This window comes from Diplotaxodon limnothrissa, linkage group LG19, assembly GCF_057381915.1.
Source record: "Diplotaxodon limnothrissa isolate DT_005_m linkage group LG19, D_limnothrissa_male_GT1.1, whole genome shotgun sequence".
Classification (NCBI taxonomy): Eukaryota; Metazoa; Chordata; class Actinopteri; order Cichliformes; family Cichlidae; genus Diplotaxodon; species Diplotaxodon limnothrissa.
In genome coordinates this window covers 21,437,800-21,461,214 of record NC_140614.1, presented here as the reverse complement: position 1 = coordinate 21,461,214, position 23,415 = coordinate 21,437,800, and the positions used below count along the sequence as shown (strand labels likewise).

Sequence of the window (23,415 nt, the reverse complement as noted above, 5' to 3'; positions counted from 1 at the left end):
TGACTGCAAGGTAAATTTAGACTATGGAAAGTATCTTGCTCTTCTAGCTTTTTTTTTTTTTTGCATCTCGACACAACTTTAAAAGTAAAACTTATTGTGACACTTAATAAATATTAATATCTAAATATTTTAGGCGTTTCGTGGCTGTGCAAGTTTGTGGAATTGTGCAGCCTTCATATTAAGTTGGTCGTATTTTCGTTTGCGTTTCTTTTGTTCTAGGCTACAAATTTATTGTATTCTGTCTTTGTGTGCAAGCCTTTGTGACTGTGATGTAGAATTGTATGATATTCCATGTGAACTGCGTAAAGTATATATCAGCTTACAAAAAAAGTGCAACACGGGTAAAAATATTACATTACTTGAATAAATTAATAGGATACTTCTTTTGTAGCAATTGTATTAATGCAATAACTTATTTTTCTATTTTTAACATTATGGACAGATAAACATCAGGCTTTTAGAGGTAGACATAAAATAAGAAGAAAATGAAGTTAATCATAACAGAAAAAACATGAAAATGTATTTCTGTTATGAAATTCTGTCTTCAGCTTGATTGGTTATTGTTTTTGTATGTACGTCAGATTACGTTTGACCGGCTCCGCCTCTCTTTTTCAGATTTGTTGACTTGGAAACCGTCGAAGCGTTGTTGTTAAAGATGGAGGACAGGACAATCACTGCAGAGTAGATACATGCGCTGACCCTCGGCCAACTCTTCTGCTTCTTATACATACTTTTACGGACTGCTTCTGTGGGGCGAGGTTTGTTTTAATACTCAGACTGTTCGTTGAAGCTCCTAAATATTATCTTACCAAATGTAGTAACCCTGTAAAGTCAGTGAGCTATCAGAAGCATTTAGCAAGCTAGCTGCTAAAGTGGCTAAGGTTAGTGGTTCACACAAACTGTACTTTTTCCTATACTCTGACTTCAGCAAATAAAAACACCATGGGAGACTTAATACGGGTTTATTTTACTAGAGTGCTAAACTATATAATTAAACGCTTGGCTAGCAAAACCTAGCTAACCCAGTAGAGGTTTTGTTGTGCAACTTTAACGTCGTTGTCATGCATTTCTTTTAGAATGAGAGTCTTAAGTCCTGGATTATTCTCATTTTGCGCTCGGAAAGAGAAACATCACGCTGTCTGAGAATGCCAGCAGGTACGTTTCCTGCTGTTCCCTCCTCACTCCAATGGTGGAAGGTTCTTTAAATTAAAGTAGCAATGTCGTTTTGTATCGGCTGCTCCCATTTGGGGTCGCCACAGTACATCATCTGCCTGCATCTCTCCTTATCCCTCTGCATTTCCTCCTTCACTACATTCCCGGATCTTTTCTGTAGTCTTTCTCTTTTCCTCCTGTTTGGTAGCTTTATGTTTAACATATTTCCAATCTATCCGCTGTCCCCTCCTCTGGACATGCCCAAACCCCCTCGGTCTTGTTTCGTTAACTTCGGTAGCGTTTCCAAACTCTTAAACTTGAGCTGTCCCTATGATGTACTCATTTTTAATCCTGTCCATTCTGGTCACTCCCTTAACATTGTTAACATTTTCAACTCCATCACCAGCTCCAGCCCAGATTCCTGTCTTTTTCTTGGTGCCACCATCTCCAAACCATACATCATATTAGGTCTCACTAAAATGTTGCAAAATGTTGTTGGTGTCCTTCTTTCCTCTCATATTTATCTCCACCCACTCCACCATGCCTGCACTCTCTTCTTCACCTCACTTGCCCCCTGTCTGTTGCATTGCTACTCTTACTTCTCTTACTTGGTGTGATGCAGTAGCGTAAAAATGCAGTTACAAGTTTTGCAAAAAGATTTGATCAATCTACAGAAGTGTTATCAACAACGTGTAGTTAATCTTATTTATGTTATAAAGTCTAATCTGCATTGTCACGTAATCTATTTAAAATGTTCCCTTTTATAGGTGAGAGTGAAGACCGGGCAAAAACCCGGGAAAGATTTAATGAAGTCTTCAAGAAGTACACAGAATCTGAGAAGAAAAAGTTGAAAAAGAAAAGCACTGAAACTCCGGAGACTATTGTGGTATGTCATTCTTGTGTTCTATTGATAATTTTACATCAGATGCTCTATATGTTGGCAAAAACATATAGAACTTGCAGGACATGTCTTAAAACTATTTCTGAATAGTTCCGAATCCTTGTGGATTCTGCATTTTATGTAAACAAGGCTGTCATGATGCCCTTCTTCCAAAACAGACAACATGTCGGACATATTTTAATTGCGGAAGTTTTAATAAATAACAAAATAAAAAGACTGTAAGTACTGACACCTCTTTACCTTTTCCTCTTTAGCTTCAGAATCTAAAAAAAAATATCAACCTTGAGAAGGACACAGAAGACAATGAGACCATCCTCCAGAACACATATGACCCAGAAGAGGGCAGCCCTCGCTACACAAAGAATAAAAGAAGGGAGAGAGAAATTTCAGAGAAGGTTAATTTTAACAACAATAGAAACCAAGAGGGGATTAAAACATCAAAATCTAAAAGAAAAAGTAAGAGGGACCTTCCCTCTCCTCCTATGCCCGAGGACATCGGAAGTCACATCCAAGAGGATGCAAATGCATCAAAGTCTGAAATTCCATTGGATCCAAATGATTCTGTAGGTGGAAAGGCCCCAAAGCAGAAAAATAAAAAGGGAAAAAGCAAAGGTGATACAGAGGTTAAAGAAGCAAGCCAGGAGGAGGACACAGAAGATAACCTATTGCATGAATACCAGCAAAAGATAGTAAAGGAGGACCAGAGGACTTCAAGGAGGACAAGGGTCAAAGGAGAAGATGAGAGTGCTGTCTCACAAAGTGTTACGCTTAGTAATGATGTGGGGAAGAAGAAAAAGAAAAAGATGAAATCTGTAGTCACAGATTCAGATGCAGGGTGTGTATAACTATTAGTGTACTATGGAGTTATATTTAGTGATAAAGCAACAGTGTTTGATTTCTTTCTACTTCTTTTTTTGCCTCCAGGGATCAAGATGAAGATACAGACCTGGATGCTGATGTGGAAAATGAAACAGAATCCAAGGGAAAGAAGAAAAAGAGGAAGAAAAAACATGGTGATTGCACGATAATTCTCAGGATTCACCAAGTTCCAGTTAAAGGTGAAGAAAGGTGTTGATGGTGATGCATTTCATATTTTGTTTTCTCCCCTTGTAGTTGTCAAAGACCAGAGTGAAGCGGAGTCAGAAGCACCTCAGAAACCAGTTTTTGATGACAACCTTGTTCTTGGAGTGTACATTCACAGAACAGACCGCCTCAAGACCGACTTGATGATTTCACACCCCATGGTGAAGATCCACGTTGTTGATGAAGCCACAGGGCAATATGTGAAGAAAGAAGACTGGTGAGACATTTCTGCTATTAAGTTTAGTGGTGTGTTTCAATTTCTGGGCACATTTTTTATTTAGAAATTTTTACCTTAAAATAATTGGACCATGGTTACTTGTTTTTCAGTTAAATTTAGGCACGATCTATAGATATTTGTATTTATAAGCCACTTAACTGTGCCAAAACCTTTGAATTATAACACATTTTGCCTTCAGTTCAAATTTGTTTTTCTTTTTTGTAGTCATCGCCCCGTATCCTCATTTTATGAGCAGGAAAACGTTGACCATGTTCTCCCCATCATGACCCAGCCTTATGACTTCAAGAAGAACAAATCAGTCGTCCCTGAGTGGCAGGAGCAGATCATCTTCAATGAACGTTTTGGCTACTTTGTTCAACAACATGACGAAGGCCCCAAAGTCATACTGTTCTTTGAAGTAAGAGTTATTTCAATAACAGTTAATAAACCATATTTTAACATTTGTGACAGTAATTTCCTTTATTGAAATGTTTTGCAAAGATCCTTGATTTTGTGACTATGGAAGAAGCAAGAGCCAACATTGATGTTGACAAGCATGATCGAGGTTTCCGAAAGATTGCCTGGGCATTTCTGAAGGTAATGTGTTTAATCTGATCATTTAGAAAGAAAAGATCAGTCTGGTTGTATTTTAATCTCCCCTGTTAATATGTATGCCCCTCCATTTTTCAGCTTGTTGGCACAAATGGTGTCTTGAATATTGACAGTAAACTTCGTCTCCAGCTCTTTTGCCCTCCACATCGGGCAAAGAGCCAACCTAAAACAGTTGAGGTGGTTGAATGGTGGAGAAAGTACCCAAGAACCAAATATGCATCTACCCTCTATGTTACAGTAAAAGGCATTAAACTCCCTGAGCATGTAAGTTAGCTGCTACTGTCTAGTTGTTGGAAGGTTAATAAATCTTCATATGTACATGGATGGAGTATGTTGTAGCTGAGCTGGTTATGTTCTTCAGGTGGACCCTAGTATTCGGTCTATGATGGCACTGCAGGAGGAGAGAGGCAGCACCTCCTATAGTGAACTGCAGAATGAGATCACCAAGAGAAGTCTGACACAACCTCTAGACAGCAAACCTCTAACCTTGAGATGGAGCAGGCTGCCTGGTCAGGTTTGTAGAAGGGTTTAAACTGCTCCTATCAATATTACATACAAATATACATGTTCATATTTTTAGCCTGAACATGGGTAAGTAGCAAAGAGTGGCAGTCAAAGAACTAAAGAGAGTTTTACTGTTGCAGATCTGTCGAATTCCTAACAAGCCAATGCTGGCATTTCGTGGTGGTCAGATGGGCTGTTTCACAGTACTCTTTTCTCACGCTGGAACCATACTGGCTGCTGCTTGTGCTGACAAAGATGCGTTCCCTGTTGTAGGTAGGTCACATCTCATCGGTGTAAAAGTCCCCCTTCTAATGCTTTGTTGACTCCAACCAGGTAATTTCTTTGCTGTTTGTATGCCACGAACACCTCTTTGATGACATCTGGATTCTTCCTTGTCTGTGCATATATATTTTTAAAAAATCAGGTAAAAAATAAATAAATAAAATAAAATGCTGTTTTTATTTCAGTGTATGAGATTCCCTCTGGCAAGGTTTTGGCTGCCTTCAATGGTCACCTCAAAATAGTGTATGATCTCTGCTGGTCCAGAGATGACTGCAGCCTTTTGTCTGCCTCCTCTGATGGAACTGTCAGGTAACTTTGTCATTGTACAATGTAAGATTAAATAAAAGTGATTAGAAGTGAATGAGGTTTCACTGTTTCTTGTAGTGACTCAGTTTTTGTATAATCTATTATATTTTAGCTCTAAATAAAGTTACCTAAGTTGTAGTGTGTGTAATATATTGCTTTTTTGAGAAACGGCCTCAACAATACTGGTGATGTTCTGATTTAAAAACTAGCAAACGCATTTTCTTTATATAAAATAGTTTTTGTATTTTTACATTGTTTCCCTCAGGGAGTGGAATGTAGAGAGGCTTCAAGTAACAGCCCAGAAGGTGCTCCCTCATCCATCGTTTGTGTACAGTGCTCGGTACCATCCTACAGCCCAGAACCTGGTGGTAACTGGGGGCTACGACTGCCTGATACGAGTGTGGAGGGTTGATGTCGGTGATGTGAATGGCCAGCTGCTGCAGGAGTTTGAGGGTCACGGCAGTTTCATTAACACAGTTTGCTTTGACTCCGAAGGTACTGTAAGCCCTGTTATGGAAACATGTCCCCGATGTGTGTGTGTTTGTGTTGTCAGCTACTGTGAGTTAGGAAAACTTGGAACAAGATAAGAGTAAATGTAGTCTCTTAAAGAATGATGTCTCTTGTATATGTTTTAATGAATCTTGTTATTAATAGCTGTAAATAAAATGGTGGTTAATGTGAACTTTATGTATAGCTCTGTTTTTATAAATCCACTGGCTCCAATTTTTCCCCAAACATTCCTGCCAGTATAACCTTTATGCCAGACTGACTGATTTGCTTTGACTTGCCTTGGACTATTTTTTTCCATTATTAGAGAGAGTAACTGAGATTTAAATTTGTCTTAGACTGTTTACGGTCACTGTCATTTACTTCAAGGCCCAGTTCAGAGAGAAGGAAAGCTGCTCTTTTTAAAGCAAAGAAAAACTCAAAGCCAGCCAACTAATTCTGGTTTTGTGTCTATGAGGAACATGTGTGCCTTTCTGTGAAGGGGTGTTGTGTTTGGTCTTTTATAATGAATGTGAGGCTTGTTCTCTTGTATATCTTATGCCATATCTGATGTTGTTTTCATTGTAAATAGGTCAACGAATGTTTTCTGGAGACAACATGGGCCTCATCATTGTGTGGAAAACCTCAGTAAATGACAGCAGGCAACAGCAGCAGCCATGTCGCCACTGGTGTATAGAGAGGGTACAAGAATTGATACTATTCACTGCACTTTATTTAGCTAATGTTAGTTTATGGTCATTTTAAAATCCCATGTTTTCTTTTGGCAGAAAATTGATGAGAGTGATCTCAGTGGTATCCCCATCAACATGCTGCAGCTCCATCCGAATGGGCGGTGCCTGCTCATACATGCCAAAGACAGTGTGCTGAGGATGATGGATTTGAGAATGTAAGACGAAATTATAATAAAGCAAAGACAAATATTAAAGTATTGTATTATACTCTGCATATAAATGAGGAGTGATTATTATATTATTGTATGTGTGTTTGAATATGTGTTTGGCTTTCCCTCTTTAAGTCTGGCTGTAAAGAAATACACTGGAGCCATTAACTACAGAGAGAGGATTTACAGTACTTTTACACCATGTGGGAACTTCATCTTTTCTGGCAGTGAGGATGGGATGGCGTATGTCTGGAATACTGATACAGGTGAGCATGAAATTTTTATTTTTTCCCGTAACAAAGACACTAGTCGGTTCTTAATGTTTTTGACAGTATTCTGCATAGTTGCTCCAGCCGTTTCTTTTCCCAGGTGATCAAGTTGCAGTATATTCAGAGCTTTGTTACCCCACGGCTCTCCACGGCGTGTCATTTCACCCCTACGAGAACATGGTAGCTTTCTGTGCCTTCGGTCAGAGCCAGCCCGTCCACGTGTACCTGTATGACCGCAAAGGTTTGTGTTTTGTTTGACAAAAGAAGAAGTTAGTCAGTAGTATTGTACAGACTTGCACGGCTTCATATCTGCCTTATTTTTCTCTTATTTTTTCTAGTTTCCCAGATGGAGGTGCACAGTATGAAAGCAGCAAGCAGATCAGCTTCTGAAGATATCAAAACTGTTTTAAACACACCTGACCCTCTAGCTTTGCAGGACACATCTATTTCTGCAGCCATGCATCAGTTTGCCCAAGCAACAAGACTTGCACTGAAAATGCAGTGTGTGAAGGAACAACTGGACTCAGTTCTGGTAAATGCTCATGTTAATTTTTAAATGTAGAGTGAAATAAGTGTGCAGTTAAATTAACTGAAATTCTTTTACATATTTTTTTCAGGAACCACGTCAAAGATCTTCTGCTACTGGATTCATTTATGAGCAAGGTACTCTAAGCAGTTTAGATGAGAAGGACTTTATATAATTAGCTATATTAGATTTGGTATTTTAACCTATTTTTCTGGTTTGCAGATAAATTAAGCAGTACTCACACAGGCCGGAGCTTCACATCAGATGTCGGCACAGTGAGTTTTTATCAGTACTATATCAAAATACACACCTTTATATACTGAAGCATTGCTGAGGTCACAGATGGTGAACAAGCTTTATGAGTCTTTTCTGTCAATATTGATTTTGTTTTCTGTAATCTGCCTCCAATCGCTTTATTGCTCAGTTGCCCTCAATGTGTTGACAAGGGAAACAGCATAGAACCGGGTTTATATACTTTAATTGTAAACTCAGCCATTTTTCCCCTTTGTGTAATATGCCAATCCCGCTCTGTGTTAATTTATGTTTTCATATTTCAAAGAAATGTATGGATTTCTATTTAACCTTGATTTTAAATCTGTGTTCCTGACAGTGAGAATTGTATTAGAGGGTTTACATGAAATACACAAATGTGAATTTTACTTTTATTATAATACAAAACAGAAAATTGCATTAATTGATTTATTGCACCTTAATGCTGTTATGTATTTATTTATTTCTTTTATTTACAGACAGGATTAAATGCCTCACTCCCACCTCCATCTCTCCTGTCACCACACTCCAGACTGAAGCTCACTGGTGCTCTGGCAGAGCAGCTTATCCCACAGGCTTCTCTGAGCACTCAGCCCCGTAAGTGGCTTTTTTCAGTTAATCACACAGTTATTTGTATTTAACCAGTGGAGCTGTGTAACTGAATTCAAATGATTATGAAGATTATAACTGTGCTACGTACAACTTGGGCCAAGTCTTTTCAGCACTGTGCAGCATGTATGCTATGAACAGAAACACAGATGGACTGCTGGCAATTGTTACCCATCTCTTGAAGTGACTACTGCAAATTGCAGTTACTGCAGTAATGTACAATATTTACCGTGGTAATACCGTATTTTCACGACCATAAGACGCACTGTGCTAAAAGGCGCAGTCTCAGTTATGTGTGCCATTACTGTATTTAACACACACATAAGGCGCACTGGATCATAGGGCGCATACAAGTACCGTATGCGTATTTAAAAATAAAGCGGGAGCAAACCTGAGTTCGGTACCTTACTCACATTTTTATTACCAGTAATCGTCATCATCAACAACACACAAGCATACAAGTGTGCGTATTTAAAAATAAAGCAGGAGCAAAACAAAGTTTGGTACTCACATTTTTATCATCAATCAAACCCATCGAAGTCCTCATCCTCTGTGTCTGAATTGAACAGCTGCGCTAAATCTTCATCAAACATGCCAGGTTCACTTTCTTCACTGTCAGAGTCACTTTCCGTGCCGTGCGGCTCCTCGGAAATGATGCCGGCTTTTGCGAAAGCTCGAACAACAGTGCCAGCAGACATGTTAGCCCAAGCATCTACAATCCATTGGCAAATTGTGGCGTAACTCGCCCGGCGCTGGTTTCCACTCTTGGTTAAACTGTGGTCTCCATCGGTCATCCATCGCTGGATGTGTTTGTCGCCGATAAGTTTGCTGCAGTAGGAGCGGAAGATGGCCAGCTTTTCCTTATAATCCGCTGGAAGTTGCTGCGCTACCGTAGTCCTGGTCCGGATGGAAAAATGGCACCGTTTCATAAAAAGTGAAAGTGAAACTGCTTTTAGCCGAATGGTGACCGTCGAAACGCTTCTCCCGCTCGTTCTTTGCTCGATGATCGCCTTATGTCCGCGGAAACTCAGCTGCGTCTTCTTGACCTGCCGGAGCTTGTTTTCCAGCTTCCTCCACTTGCGAACCATCGATTCATTAATCTTAAATTCTCTCGCCGCTGCTCGATTTCCATGTTCCTCCGCGTAGCTGATGGCCTTCAGTTTAAACTGTGCTTCGTAAGCGTGTCTCTTTGCCATTTTCAGGGTTGTTAAAACAACGATGTCCTGCATAACGCACATACCTGTTCTTTTATACAGGTATGTGCAATAAAGTCAACGCACACACTTCACCCTTTAGCGTTCTCATGGTGTTCTCTACTACGTCCTCCTTACAACACACAGGGCGCACTGCGCTATAGGGCGCGCCGCACTTTTTGAAGAAAATCTAAGACTTTTAAGTGCGCCTTATGGTTGTGAAAATACGGTACATAAAATATTACTGCAGTTTCAATTCTTGATGTTTTTTCTTATACTTTTAGGTGGGTTCAATCCTGTTGGTCATTTTCTAAAAGGTGCTTCGTCTTTTAGACTACAGACGGTAAGATTTTGTAATGTTTCCAATTAATCTTAATGCTGCTGAGATAGGCAAGGACTGCAGTGGTGTCTGCCTGCTTGTTGCTATAAGAATGAAATTATTTCCTTTTTTCCTTGTCAGACTCTTCTTGACCACGTCTCTTCAGGGATCCACGTGGAAACTGATTCTGCACCTGTTCAGCAAGTAGTAAGTATCCAGTGTAATTTAAAGCTCAGCCGCAGCCTTATTTCACACTTATTCAACTGTCCTACCTTTCTGTTCCATTCATAGGTTGTTTCTCTTTATGATTACAAAGCAAATCGCTCTGATGAATTGACCATTCGCCGTGGTGATGTCATCCAAGTACTGTACAAAGACAACGAGAACTGGTGGTTTGGACGCCTTGAAAATGGGCAGCAGGGATATTTTCTTGCTTCTTACGTAGCAGATCAGAGTAGGTGGATTATCTTTTCTTGTGGTAGATATGCTTTTAAAAAATTGTTTATAAAAATGATAAAAACATGTTATTGTTGTAGGGGATTACAATGAAGAGGGGACTCACATGCCTTTGTCTAAAGAGCCTGATGAGAGGTCAACACCTACTAGGGTAAGAGAACAAAAAAATCAGAGTGGCGTCTGACTGGGACGTGTTCATTAATGTATTTTGGCTAAAAGGTGAAGTGGGGGTGGAGTTCACATCTCATTAATTAATCTTTTTATACCCACTGTAGGCCTTTTGTCAAAAAAATTGTCAGCTTGATTTCATGTCAGTTACAAAAAAGAAGAGAAGACTGAAAAATATCAATATATTGCTCTGTGGTTCCTGGTTCTCCTTTTACATACTACAGCTACAACAATATTTTGAACAGCAGTGGTCTTTGTCATTCCACCTTTTGTGCATGAAAATAAGAGATTTGGAACAAAATATCAGTTTCTGTATTTTTCAGTCTTCTGATGCAAATCTAGCTGTAGCTACAACTTCCATGTTCTGCTGTAAGCAGCTATTTTGGCGAAACTATGACAAACCGTGAGTCATTTTAAAGCCTACAGTGGGCAAGTGTCACTTTGATTGCTTTTCATTTCATAAATTCACAAATGTGGTCTGGTTTTATATATGCGTGATTTTCCTGTTCCCATGGGCCATCACTTTTTTCTTTATACTCGTATCTCCAAGGTGTCTGCTGCCATTAGTTCTTCTGGAGAACTTAGGTTTCTTTCCGAGCCGACGCTTTCCGACACGGAACCTGAGATGGCAGTTACTAGGTAAGTGGCTCTCTTTGCTTCACTCCGAACTACTCCTAACTACACAGGCTGATGAAGCTGTATTGTGGTGGAGAGATATTAAGTGCTGATTGTGAAATACGTTTCCCACATAGAAGTAGAAGAAAAAAGAAGGTGAAAAAGCCACGAGTCCCTGCAGCTTCCTCTCAAGCCACGTTTTCAGATGCAGACGCATCAGCGTCGACCAGTAGCACCAGGAGGATAGGCAGATCAGCAGGGCGACCTCTGCCAAAGAGGCCAACAGACAATACAAACAGTGCCTTTGAGCCTGATCCATAAACTCATGGAAACAAACAGCAACCGTATGTCTGCTTTATTCTGATTTTTATTTCAGCTGTGATCTATTTTTCACTTTTTTTTGTTTGTAAATATTTTTTTAGTTTTGAAAAGTCACAGTTTATATTGCACCTAATACAGATTAAATTTGTTAAATATGTTTATAAAAATATTGTAATTGTATAATGCTGATAAACATATTTTTTGTACATTGAATATTTTGAATAACTTATCCATGTAAGAAAACAGATAATACTGTGTAAACGTATGTAATATGTGATATATATATATATATATATATATATATATTAGGGGTGCAACGATATTCGTATCGATATTGAACCGTTCGATACAGTGCTTTCGGTTCGGTACGCATATGTATCGAACAATACAACATTTGTAATTTATTTTATCAACTTTCCTTCTGACGATGCTGTCTGTGTTGAGCGCTCAGTGAATCTGCGTTCGACTACTCCGCCTAGGCTGCACTGTCGAGCGCAGATCCACTGAGCGCTCAACACAGACAGCATCGTCAGAAGGAAGAGCGCAGGGCACCTCCCCCACCCTCATTCAGATGTGGTGTTTGGAATTATTTTGGTTTTCATGTGGCGTATGACCCTGAAGGTAAGCGAGTCATGGACTAAAGTAAAACAGTATGTTGGATGTGCCACACAATGCTCAATTACATGGGTGGGAACTAGTGTGTTAGCACAGTTAGCTCGTTAACGTGTTGGCCGTCTAGCCCCATGCACGGGGCGATCGGCGGTAGCTCGTTAACGGAGATTTGCCGTGTTGCGGCGTTAAGGTCATTTCAACGAGATTAACCTGAAAGCACTAGTGGGAACACAACGAATATGACTGCACATTTACGCCGACATCATCCTAGTGCAAAGACAAAAACAACAAGCATGCTACTAACTTTAGCCGAGTCATTTAGACAGCTGTTAGCACATGATTCTCCTTATGCTGCTGAGAATATAGCCCAGAAGAAGCGGATAGTATAGCTTTTATTTTGGAAAGAGACATTTCTCTGTAATAAACTCTCTTTTCCAAAGATGAGTGATTCCTCAATCAGATACAGGGCTTGCAATATCGCTAGCCCGACGTCCCGGAGCTAGCGATTTTTCCAGTCGGGCTATTGTAGGAAGAAAAATATATGTCAATGCTTTTGCATTCTTTCGGAAATGTAGCTGGGTAATTATGTCATTGGCATCGGTGAGCCACTGTCAATATGTGACATATTGAAATCGCGTTTGAATTTGCGCTTGTTTTTTTGCTTTCACTTTGCAATCGTGCGAACTGTGTATAGAGAGCGACAGCACTGATCTGTGAGTGATGATAATTTGTGCACCAATTCCTCTGACATCGTCTTATTAATCGTTAGCTTACTATGCAAACATGACAAGTGAAATCTCCCGCAGCTTAAACATGTGAGAGGTTGATCGCGCAGAGAATCGCTGAGCTTATGTGAGTGAGTGTGTAAAAGCATTTCAGTTCTGCTGAGCCAAATAAGACAGGTCAGGGTGAAGAAGTGACAGCCAAAGAAAAGCTTACCACAAAACGGAGAAGTTATGACAAATCAGACTATAAGGCAAAAAGAAAGTGCAGCTTTATGGTTTCATGGACAAAATAATTTCTGTGGCTGCAATATGACGAGCTAAATAACCAGGGCTGCACATAAGTGGTCCGCAGGTGCGCATTCGCTGTCAAAATAAAAAACACGTACAAGGGTTAGGGTTAAATTTAAAAACTGTACTTTTGAGTTAAAATATATATTTATAATTTTAATAAATGACAAATTAAGAAGGCATGAACATTTTTTTTGTATCGAAAAAATATCGAACCGTGACACCGAAGTATCGAACCGAACCGAACCGTGAATTTTGTGTATCGTTGCACCCCTAATATATATATATATATATATATATATATATATATATATATATATATATATATATATATATATATATATATATATATATATATTTCTTCACAACATAAACAAATTCCTTTATAGTTTTATTTCCATCTTTATAATAAGCAGTCTTTGCAGTCCCTTACATTGTCACATTTGAATGCTAATGTACAAAAAATTAGTGAAAAAACCTCAATATCAGTGTTAAATAAATCTATAATGCAGGCAGAAAAGAAGGTAAAACATTCAACATTTCTAACTGCAGTGAAATCTGCAATAAATTCCCTGTTTGAAGAATTAGCACAGTATGAAAGGTTCATATTGACCTGTATAACTTGCACTGCTTTACTTTTAAGCCATTGGCCATAAAAACTCATTCTTACTAACCAAACTGTGGGTGGCTGGTGTTATTGTGTGAGTCATCATGGCAGTGTTGGAGAAACTATTACAAGAATCAGAATCAGAATACTTTATTGATCCCTGGGGGAAATTATTTTTTGTTACAGTGCTCCATTTTAAACCAACATTAAGACAAGACAGACAATACGCTAACTAAGAATAGTACAATATATACATATATATACATACATACATACATAAGTCACTTATAAATAAATATTTGGAAAAGAAACGTGTAGCTGTAGCAGCAAACAGTGTGTTAAGTGGATGCGTTGTACAGGGAGATGGCCACAGGCAGGAATGATTTCCTGTGTCGTTCAGTGGTGCTTTTCGGTAATCTCAGTCTCTCACTGAACGAGCTCCTGTGACTGACCAACATGTCATGGAGTGGGTGGGAGGTGTTATCCAACATTGTCTTTATCTTGGACAGCATCCGCCTCTCCGACACCACCTTGAGGGAGTCCAGCTCCATCCCCACAACATTGCTGGCCTTACGGATCAGTTTATTAAGTCTGTTGGCATCTGCGACCCTCAGCCTGCTCCCCCAGCATGCAACAGCATAGAGGATCGCACTGGCCACCACAGACTCATAGAAAATCCTCAGCATTTTCTGGCAGATGTTGAAGGACCTCAGTCGCCTCAAAAAATAGAGACGACTCTGGCCCTTCCTGTAAAGTGCTGTGGTGTTTTTAGCCCAGTCCAGTTTATTGTCAATGTGTACTCCAAGGTATTTATAGTCCTCCACAATGTCAACACTGACCCCCTGGATTGAAACAGGGGTCAAGTGTTTCCTGGTCTTCCTGAAGTCCACGATCAGTTCCTTGGTCTTTGCCACGTTGAGCTGCAGATGATTCTGCTCACACCACGTGACAAAGGAGTCGACCACAGCCCGGTATTCTGTCTCATCATCCCTGCTGATGCATCCAACCACCGCAGAGTCATCAGAAAACTTCTGAAGATGGCAGGTCTCTGTGCAGTGGCTGAAGTCTGTGGTGTAGAGGGTGAAGAGGAAGGGGGAGAGGACAGTCCCCTGTGGTGCCCCTGTGTTGCTAATCACCTTGTCAGACACACACTGTGGGAGACGTACATATTGTGGTCTTCCTGTCAGGTAATCAACAATCCAGGACACCAGAGAAGCATCCACCTGCATCGCTGCTAACTTATCACCCAGGAGGGTCGGCCTGATGTTTAAAGTAGTTTAAAGTACTTTGGCAGGTGTTTGTGGATACCTGCATGGGATCCTAACTTATTGTTTAAATTTTAATGTGCATGTTGCTCCCCAAATAAATGCTCAAATATATCTGGGAACCCGTTGGGAATGCAGCTGGACCCACTCCATGAATGTATCTAGCTTTTTTCTTAAAATACCTCTCAGGGAATTCCCACTATAGCACATGCCCTAGGACCAGATAAAAATAACTAAAAGACACAACATTAAAACAATATCAGCTTGATAACAAATAATGACTGATAAGATGTTTAAAAAGTTGTGTAACTTGGAGCTGGAACACAGGATCATAGGAGAGGGGTTCTTTCATCTGCTTGTTGGTTGTTTTCTTGGACCCTGAAATGTAAAAGTTAAAAAAAGAGGTACAATTTTTGCTGTTGTTGCAGACGTTAAAAAAAGAAATCTATTTAGAATAAATCACAGATCTTGAGGTTATACATGTATAACCTCTGAGTAGCACAAATGAGTGTCCCACTATGGGAACGCCTCCTGTAGAACCTCATCAGAAGCTCAAATGCCACCTGCCTATGTCAGGAGGGGCCATGGCCTCCATATATAATAGGCTGAAATAGTGTCACATGTCATTCAAAACAAGCCCACCTTTTCATTTTTTATAGAGAGAATGGTCTGGTGAGACACTCATGCTACTTGGAGAACCAGGGTTATATACATAACCTTAAGTTCTTTTTCAAAGCATTTGTTTGGTGAACAAAGAACCTGTACTGAGGACTGAATGCGCTAGGTTAGGCGCTGTCACATCTAGCTTATAAAACCTAACAAATGTGTGAGATGAGGCCCAGCATGGAGTTGCACACACCTCCTGGATAAAACTCCCTTAGAGCCTATAAGGTAGCCAGGCCCCTAGTGGAATGTGCATGGAGGCCAGCTGGTAAAAGTCAGGCAATACTATTGGGGAACATGTACTGATAACCTTTGGGATGAAGATGAGGTCAAGATGGGCTGGAAAGCAGCTAAAAAAATCTCAGCCAGTCAATGTTTCTCTTCCCAGCACAGGGCTGTCAGGAGGGCCACTGGTGGGAAAGTATAGCGGAGGGTTGAAGCCTCTAGTCTGCGTTCAGTGGGTTGCCCCTGGACAGAAAATCTGCTGCAAGGACAGTGGACAGTTTAGCTTAAACCCAACAGCACAGTTATCGACAGACTTCTGTAAGAAGTGAGAAGAGTTTTTGAATGACATCTGACACTATGTCAGTCTATTATATGGGGAGGCCCTAGCCCCTCCTGACATGAGCGTCACTTAAAAAGCCTGTAAGAGCTAACGTAATGGCATTTCAGCTTCTGATGAGGTCACATAGAAGGCATTCCCATAGTGAGAAACGAAATGAATACTATGAAAGAACTTATTATGTTCATTTAAAGTTTAGGCCTACCTTTGTCGTTTTGTCCGTTGACAGAGAGAATACATGAAGATGAGAAATGCCTGAGGAGAGAGTGATCATTAACATTGTATTGACATAAAATATCTAAACGCTGCAGCCACTGATACTTACACCCAAAAATGCCAACGCTCCTTGAACTACAGCAGCCCATTCAAAGCAGAGCTGTTGAACAATAATTCCTCCCACAATGGGGCCATAAAACGTCCTTAAAAACGAGCACAAAATTAGAGCAAAAATCACGGCACTAAAAAGCTAAATGCCAGAAAAGAGATAAATTAGGGACTCACCCAGTGCACCACACTGCTTCATATAACCCAGACACCATTCCAAGTGTACTTAGCCCCTCTTCAAATCCTATTTCACTATGAGGAAAAACTAAATTGTAGAATATTTGTTTCATCCAGCCATATTTATGAAAAAAACCCCACAAAAAACAAACTGTAGTTCATGAATGTTGAGCATTATGTGAAGCAACTCACTGTGCACATGAAATGAGCTCAGGGAATATGGGGATTACACTTATTGCCAGAGAAAGCCCAATTAGACCAAGCATGACGACCAGCAACCACAGCTGACTAAATGTAAAAAAAAAACAAAAAAAGGATACAGAAGTTTGGCTTTTTAAGGCAAAGGGATTAATTCAGTATATGACTTGTCGAGGCAACATGTCCCACTCCCCTTGCAGCGGTGTAGATTTTAAATACCAGGGCTTAACCATCCAAAGTAACCGACCTATGTGTCAATGATAGGAAGACAGACATAATAGTGAAGTTGCCAAGAGCAGAGGCAGTGAAGGTGAATGAATTTAAATACCTGGATTCAACCATCCAAAGCAATGCACAATGAAGAAGAGAGTACAGACAGGAGGGAGTGGTGGAAAGGAGTTTTAGGGGGTGATTTGTGACAGAAGGAGAGCGGTGAGAAGCACTGACCAATACTCAGAACAATGGCAAGTCCAAGGAACTCAGTGACATCTAACAAGGAGAGTTGAAGATTTACACAAGGTGGAAAGGTCTCTTATCAAAATATGTCACCACTTTGCCAAGGTCTGGAAGAAGACCCAAACTGTCACCTTTAGTTGAGAGGAAATTGGTTAGGATGTTCATGAACAGCCCAGGAACCAAGGCTCAAACATGCCATTAACTAGAAACTCCTGAAACACCAGCATCTGCGGTGAAACAAGCTTTAAATCACCTAGAAAGACGCTCGTGCTCCAAAATCAACGCCTTCAAAATATTGGTCAAATATGCAACTTGAAATATGCCTAAAGCTTGTTGATGGCTGCCAAAAGTGTCTGGTCGAGGTGCCAGTTACTCTGGGACATGTAACCAATATTAAACTTAAACCTGGAAATTGAGACCCTAAAGTAATTAGCACAATATTTAGTGTTATATAATAACATTTAAAGTAGAGTTTATTCCTCACAATGGGCTTTCTTTTTTGCTACCACAGGAGTCGCTCCCTGCTACCCGTGAAAAATATTAAGGGTTTAAGACACTTATTCACAGTGTGACTGTTACCTGGCAGGTGCAATTATTTCCTGGAATTAGACATTGTAAAAATGACGTTAGATATGACTCTTGGCTCAGAGGGGGATAGACATATTTCTTAAAATGTCCATCATTTTAAAATACAGAAGTGTTAGTTTTACCTGAATCCCACACTAACCTCTGGATGTGAAGAAAAGGGGCGGGACCAAGAAGACAGAAGCCAATTGTAGCAGCGATGCCGCCTGTCACCAAGAAAGTGATCCTAGTGGCCTGGTGCACAAGATCAAATTTTATTTAAAAAGAAAAGAAAAAAGATAATTATACACATTTAATGATTTTGATTTCTTGGATACATACAGGATATTTATCTGTGAAATACCCAATCAGCGGTGATGCCAGAATATACACTAAAGGCAAACCAAGCATTATTAGTCCCACGTAGCCATTTGAGAGACCAAACTAAGGATGATGGATAGGAAAAAAAGTTGTTCAAGGAATGCACAAAAACTCTAGGAAACGTAAGCTGACTTTATCATAAAGGATATCATTACCCTGTTAATAGCAAACAGTGACAAAGTGGCATCCAAAAAGCCCACACCTGCACTGAGAGTGAATACCACGTAGCAAACCAGGATTGTTTTCACGTGGGTGAGTAGTCGAAAGAATGAATCCTTCGATGGGACTGCCTCTGAGAGGAGGGAAGCACAAAATTACAGCTCAGTTATAATGTGAGAAAAATGAAAAAACACAAAATGGCAATTTTTAAATAATAAACCCAAACAATACACCTAAATCTCAAGTGTTACATACCAATGGACGGCAGGACGTAAATGTTGAAAGGAACCATAATCAACAGCAAGCATCCAAGACTTAAAAAAGGGACATTGTATCCAAAAGTCTGGTAGAGCCACCCTCCCAGTGGTGGTCCCAGGATAAGGCCGAGTCCTGCAAAAATCTCCAAAATACCCTAAAACAGTAGTGACCCAGATTACTATACTGTGGGAATTTCTTACATCATAGCCAAGAGCCAGTTGTTTTGTGAGAGATACATAACAACTTAAACCTATAGTTTCTGTTTTCTCGTGATTCTAATGTCTAAACAGCATGCCAGTCTGACAAGTTTGTCCACCCTCACCAAAACAGTTGCCACATTGTTTGGGAATATTTGTGCTGTGATGGCGAAAGCAGACATTGTAGCAGCGCCAAAGCCGACAGCATCAAGCGACCTCACAACAAAGCACAGACTGATGAATATAGGTCCTGCAGGAGCCCGATCAAGAAATCTGCAAAGAAGACAAGAGCCAGCCAAGATTAAAGGAAATGCAGATGAAATAAAGAAGCTCAGAGGAACTGCGTGTGATCTGAAACAAAGGTGATTGTGCCATGGTCTCTGGGCCTTGGCCCCAGAGGGGTTCTTTCTCGTTTTGTATTATGGGTTATGTTTGGATTAGGGTTCTGTATTCATGGAATCTAGCTTTCTATTCACATTGTGATTTCTTTGTTTTTATGTGTCCTGTTTATGTCCTGACGCTTCATATAAGTTCCTTTTTTATATACCTTCAGTTCTCCAAGTTCATTCATCTCCTTTTGATTCTGTTCCTCCAGTCTTGTCTTTCTTGTCTTATTCTTTCTGTGTTGTCGTATCATCTTTCCCCATGAACTTTGTTATATTTTCTGTCATGGTTTATCTTGAACCTTTTGTGTCCTTATGAGTGGGCAACATTAAAGCTATATTTTGAGTTTACGCCTTACTTCCCAAGTTTTGTATTTGTTTCCACAATCTGCCTGCTACACAGCTGTTTTAATTTTGTTTATTTAGCACAAAACATTATTTTTTACATGAATAAATTCATTGTTAGTTTGGTATTTTCAGGAAATTTGTGGGAGTGTGGCAGGGGTGTTGTTTGTTTTTCGGCTACTGAAGAGGGATAGAGCAGCAGGTTCAGGAGGCAGTGCCAGGGGAGGATGGCTGACAGCTGGTAACCACTGTTTAATCATGCCTCCCCTATTTAAGCAGCACGCTGTGTGGAGAGTCGGAGAGCAGAAGCAGCAGCAGCAACTCGCTGAGTCATGCTGAAAAGCGAACTCCAAAAGCACACTGAAAAGGTGTGTGTAAAACAAATAAAGTGACAGAACGTCAGCATGATCCTTGGAGTTGTTGGGTCCTTTTGTCACAATGAGATTCTGGATTTTTTCCAATTTTATCATTATCATAGTTAACACGAAACACAGATCACTTACCCAAATATAATAGTGCAGCACGATGATACAAAAAGTCCTGCAATAAGCATGAACTTTGCACCAATCTGGACAATCTGATACACAAAGAATGGGTCAGTTGCACTGTTACAGACTCTCTGGTTACACCTGTGCTCCAAATTGCCATGCATATGGCATGAAGTTAAAGTGTATACTTACATATTTTCCCAATATCAATGAACTAATTAAATTGGAGACAGCATAACACCCAAATATGAGACCAACTACAGTCTGACTGGCTCCTTTCTTCACTGCCTAAATATTAAAACAGGACAACAGATAAAGTTAGGGGATCTATATAACAACAACAAAAACAGCAAGGATAATATAATGTCTTTTTAACTAGCCAGCTTGTTGTGCCACTCTTTTCCAACATTTGCATTTCTAGCTCATGACAGACCTTAAGTTGAACGGCTGATTACAAAAGAGCCAGTCTTCACTGGCCTTCAGGGAGGATGTCTGTTGGTAGCGCATGACTACTCATTCATTCCCTTCAGAAGACATTACTGAGTTCTTAAGGTGAACAATAGTCTAACCTGTGAACTGTACAACTACATGGGAGCACAAATACATTTTAGTAGAAGGAGATGCTTGTTCCCAGTTTCCTCTGGCTAGAAAAGATTTGTTTGCAGATATATGACTTGCATGTATGAGAGAACGTGTTTTATTTCTTCAGTCAAAAGCTGCATTCATAAGCTAAGTTTTTTAAAGTTTTTATTATCTTGAACCTTTAACCTCTTGTGCTGTAACATGTGATTTGTACCCTATGATGCTGGCTTCCTTGAGCTTACCTCGGTGGGAAAAAATGGGCCCAATATTGAGTAGCAAATCATAGAGCCAAAGTTGACAGATGCCACTGATATTAAGGTGAGAATCTCTTTTCTTGTGAACCTGTGAGGAGGATCTGTTGATTCAGCTGTGGTGTTGTTATCTGTGTTGTTATCTGAAGAGAAAACGGGAAGAGAAACATGAATAATGAGATTAGGCCACGCTGAGTTGAAAGAATATAAAGTTTGCGGTTAAACTTTTGACAGAGATAAGGAAAAAAGTCAAAAGGTCAGCTATGTTGAGCTGAGTATCTGCCAACACTTCTCAGTTTATTTTACACAGTAATTTAATTTCCACAGGTTACAAAGGTCACAAACCTCTCGTCGGAGGATCGGCATGTTGATCCATTTTCAATATTCAGGGGTCTGTATCCAGTGGCTGAGAAATACAGACGGTGACAGAACAACTGAAAGAGCAGAGGATAAATCCTGACAAGTAAATATTTTTGACAGCTTCCTCCGCTAGGTGAAAACAATCATGAGCATGGACTACCCAACACTTCCAGACTAACCCTCTTCTTCTTCTAAGTAATAACTAAGTTAGTCCCATCCCATTACTGCCCTCCGCAGTCTGGCAGATTAAAGTAAACCAGATATATGTAGAACTATGTAGTCTTTCTATGTTGACTTTAGCATGAGCAAATAATTCAATAATCTATTAAATTATTGCCATTTTGAATTATTATGCAAGTTACTTAAGTGTTGTTATATTTATTTTACAGACAGGATTAAATGCCTCACTCCCACCTCCATCTCTCCTGTCACCACTCTCCCGACTGAAGCTCACTGGTGCTCTGGCTGAGCAGCTTATCCCACAGGCTTCTCTGAGCACTCAGCCCCGTAAGTGGCTTTTTTCAGTTAATCACAGTTATTTGTATTTAACCAGTGAATGGCTTCAATGGAGCTGTGTAACTGACAGTGTTGGTCAAGTTACTTGAAAAAAGTAATCAGTAACTAATTACTGATTACTTCCCCAAAAAAGTAATCCCGTTACTTTGCTGATTACTTATAATTACTTAGTTACTTTTTAAAAACACGATTTACAACCTGAATAGGTGATAAAGCAATAGATCTTTCAGCCCAATTCTACTTTTTCTACAATCCATCATACAAAATGTAATCAAATGGAAAAGTCTCTTTTTAAAACTTGTTTTATTAGTTTTAATCTTTTAACTTTATGCATCAAGCAAAAATGTAATTATATGCAACATTCTCTGACTGGAAGAAATTTGTTTTAAACCTATTTAAACCTATTTTCTGCACATTCCAGCACATAAAATATATATTTTTTGTGTGTTTACACTCAGTCTTTCAAATAAATGCAAGTAAAACACAGCAGAAAATAAATAAAGTCAAAGACTAGCGGTCCTTTTGCTCTATTTTCACCTGTAAAGCAGGAGTGGCGTAGGCGTAGGTTTACCCTGGTGCAGGTGTGCCGCAGCGGTCAGTGGAAGAATCCGCGAGTTTCTCTGTGAATTTCCCGTTACGTTGTAGCGCACTCGGTGCTTGCTTGGAAGTTTAGGGGGTTTTTTCGCTGTAAAAAGAAGTTTTCTTCCCACGCACAGTGGACACTAATGTTTTTGTCACTTTTTATGGAATCAAACTTAAAGTAAGGTCAGTACTTCCAAGCTTTAAACGCTACACGCTCATACTCTCTCCTGCAGTCCATCCATTGTTGATCTGCACACAGCTGTTGTCACGAACGTCGCACTTGCTTACGTCACTGTCATGAGACATTCTCGCAAAAAATCACGGTTTTAGTAATGTAGTAACGCAGCGTTCCTGCGGGAAGTAACGGTAATCTAATTACCGTTTTTGCAATGGTAATGCCTTACTTTACTCGTCACTTGAAAAGTAATTGGATTACAGTAACGCTTTACAAGTAACGCGTTACTGCCCATCTCTGTTTATTAGCATACCCTCTTAAACAGAAAGACAGTGAAGGAAATTGCCGTCCCGGGTTTCCTCCGTGGCGTGAGCGATAAGCAGAGTTCTGTCCTTTCCTTCTAAGATTCCTAATTATTTAAAGTAACACTCAGGTATGCCATTCAGCTGGGTTAGTTACGACGTCGGGAGCAGCTTGGGAGAACAAGGAAACACAGACTGCTTCAGGTTGTCTTCCCAAATCGACTCAAAGGTTTATTTAGTACATAACAGCTTATATAGAGGAAAAAAAGGTTCGTGTGTCAGCTTTCCCAGTTCAAACCGGTACAGACTAAATAAGGAAACGTCTTCCTGCCTTCTGAGCAAAGTATCCCTTGTGTAGTTTATCAGTTCAGCTATAATTTATGATCATCCCAGCAAAATACACTCCTAGACATAAAATACAGAGTTCTTTCATTAGTGAATTCTGAAACAAACCACCTAGCCTTTAACGAGCCTTTTCCAGGAGATAAAGAAAAAGGGAGGATGGGAGTAAGGAAGTGGTCTCATCTCTGTGGTGTTTTCGACCTTGGGGTACCAGCCTGTGAGTCTTACACATTAATTCTTGGGTCACAGAGAAAGAGAAAAACAACTAGTAGATGGGCCTTATTGAGTAACAGTTTTCCTGTATAAAACAATATCCTGTAAATGTTAACCGTGGTATCAAAATATCATAACAGACAGTATGAACCATATCCCAGGCATACGACAATCAGATGGGGTTATTTTAACTTCTTTTAGACATATAAATGATGGATTCAGGGCCTTTTACAATAATCTTTATTCTACA

The 23,415-nt window shown here is 39.8% G+C and overlaps 2 protein-coding genes across 2 annotated transcripts; one reads left to right on the top strand and one right to left on the bottom strand.

The window, feature by feature from the left end:
• Nucleotides 1–666: 666 nt before the first annotated feature.
• On the top strand, nt 667–11,241 carry ahi1 (Abelson helper integration site 1). Its single transcript, XM_085342527.1, has 27 exons — nt 667–758; nt 1,077–1,155; nt 1,920–2,038; nt 2,308–2,888; nt 2,978–3,066; nt 3,167–3,353; nt 3,579–3,771; nt 3,855–3,950; nt 4,044–4,229; nt 4,327–4,479; nt 4,610–4,742; nt 4,937–5,060; nt 5,323–5,552; nt 6,136–6,245; nt 6,332–6,450; nt 6,580–6,710; nt 6,814–6,954; nt 7,052–7,245; nt 7,331–7,376; nt 7,462–7,514; nt 7,989–8,106; nt 9,596–9,654; nt 9,772–9,837; nt 9,922–10,084; nt 10,167–10,237; nt 10,805–10,893; nt 11,007–11,241. Exons 2-27 carry the CDS (start codon nt 1,146–1,148, stop codon nt 11,188–11,190), a joined length of 3,645 nt encoding a protein of 1,214 aa, XP_085198653.1. The 5' UTR covers nt 667–758; nt 1,077–1,145; the 3' UTR covers nt 11,191–11,241.
• A 3,462-nt stretch (nt 11,242–14,703) lies between these two features.
• On the bottom strand, nt 14,704–21,202 carry LOC146612157 (MFS-type transporter SLC18B1-like). The gene is made up of 14 exons (XM_085342708.1): nt 21,021–21,202; nt 20,667–20,818; nt 20,035–20,130; nt 19,858–19,931; nt 18,752–18,899; nt 18,427–18,583; nt 18,168–18,304; nt 17,974–18,075; nt 17,795–17,886; nt 16,606–16,701; nt 16,414–16,488; nt 16,238–16,331; nt 16,118–16,167; nt 14,704–15,065 (listed from the first exon to the last, which is right to left on the bottom strand). Exons 1-14 carry the CDS (start codon nt 21,049–21,051, stop codon nt 15,017–15,019), a joined length of 1,353 nt encoding a protein of 450 aa, XP_085198834.1. The 5' UTR covers nt 21,052–21,202; the 3' UTR covers nt 14,704–15,016.
• Nucleotides 21,203–23,415: the final 2,213 nt, after the last annotated feature.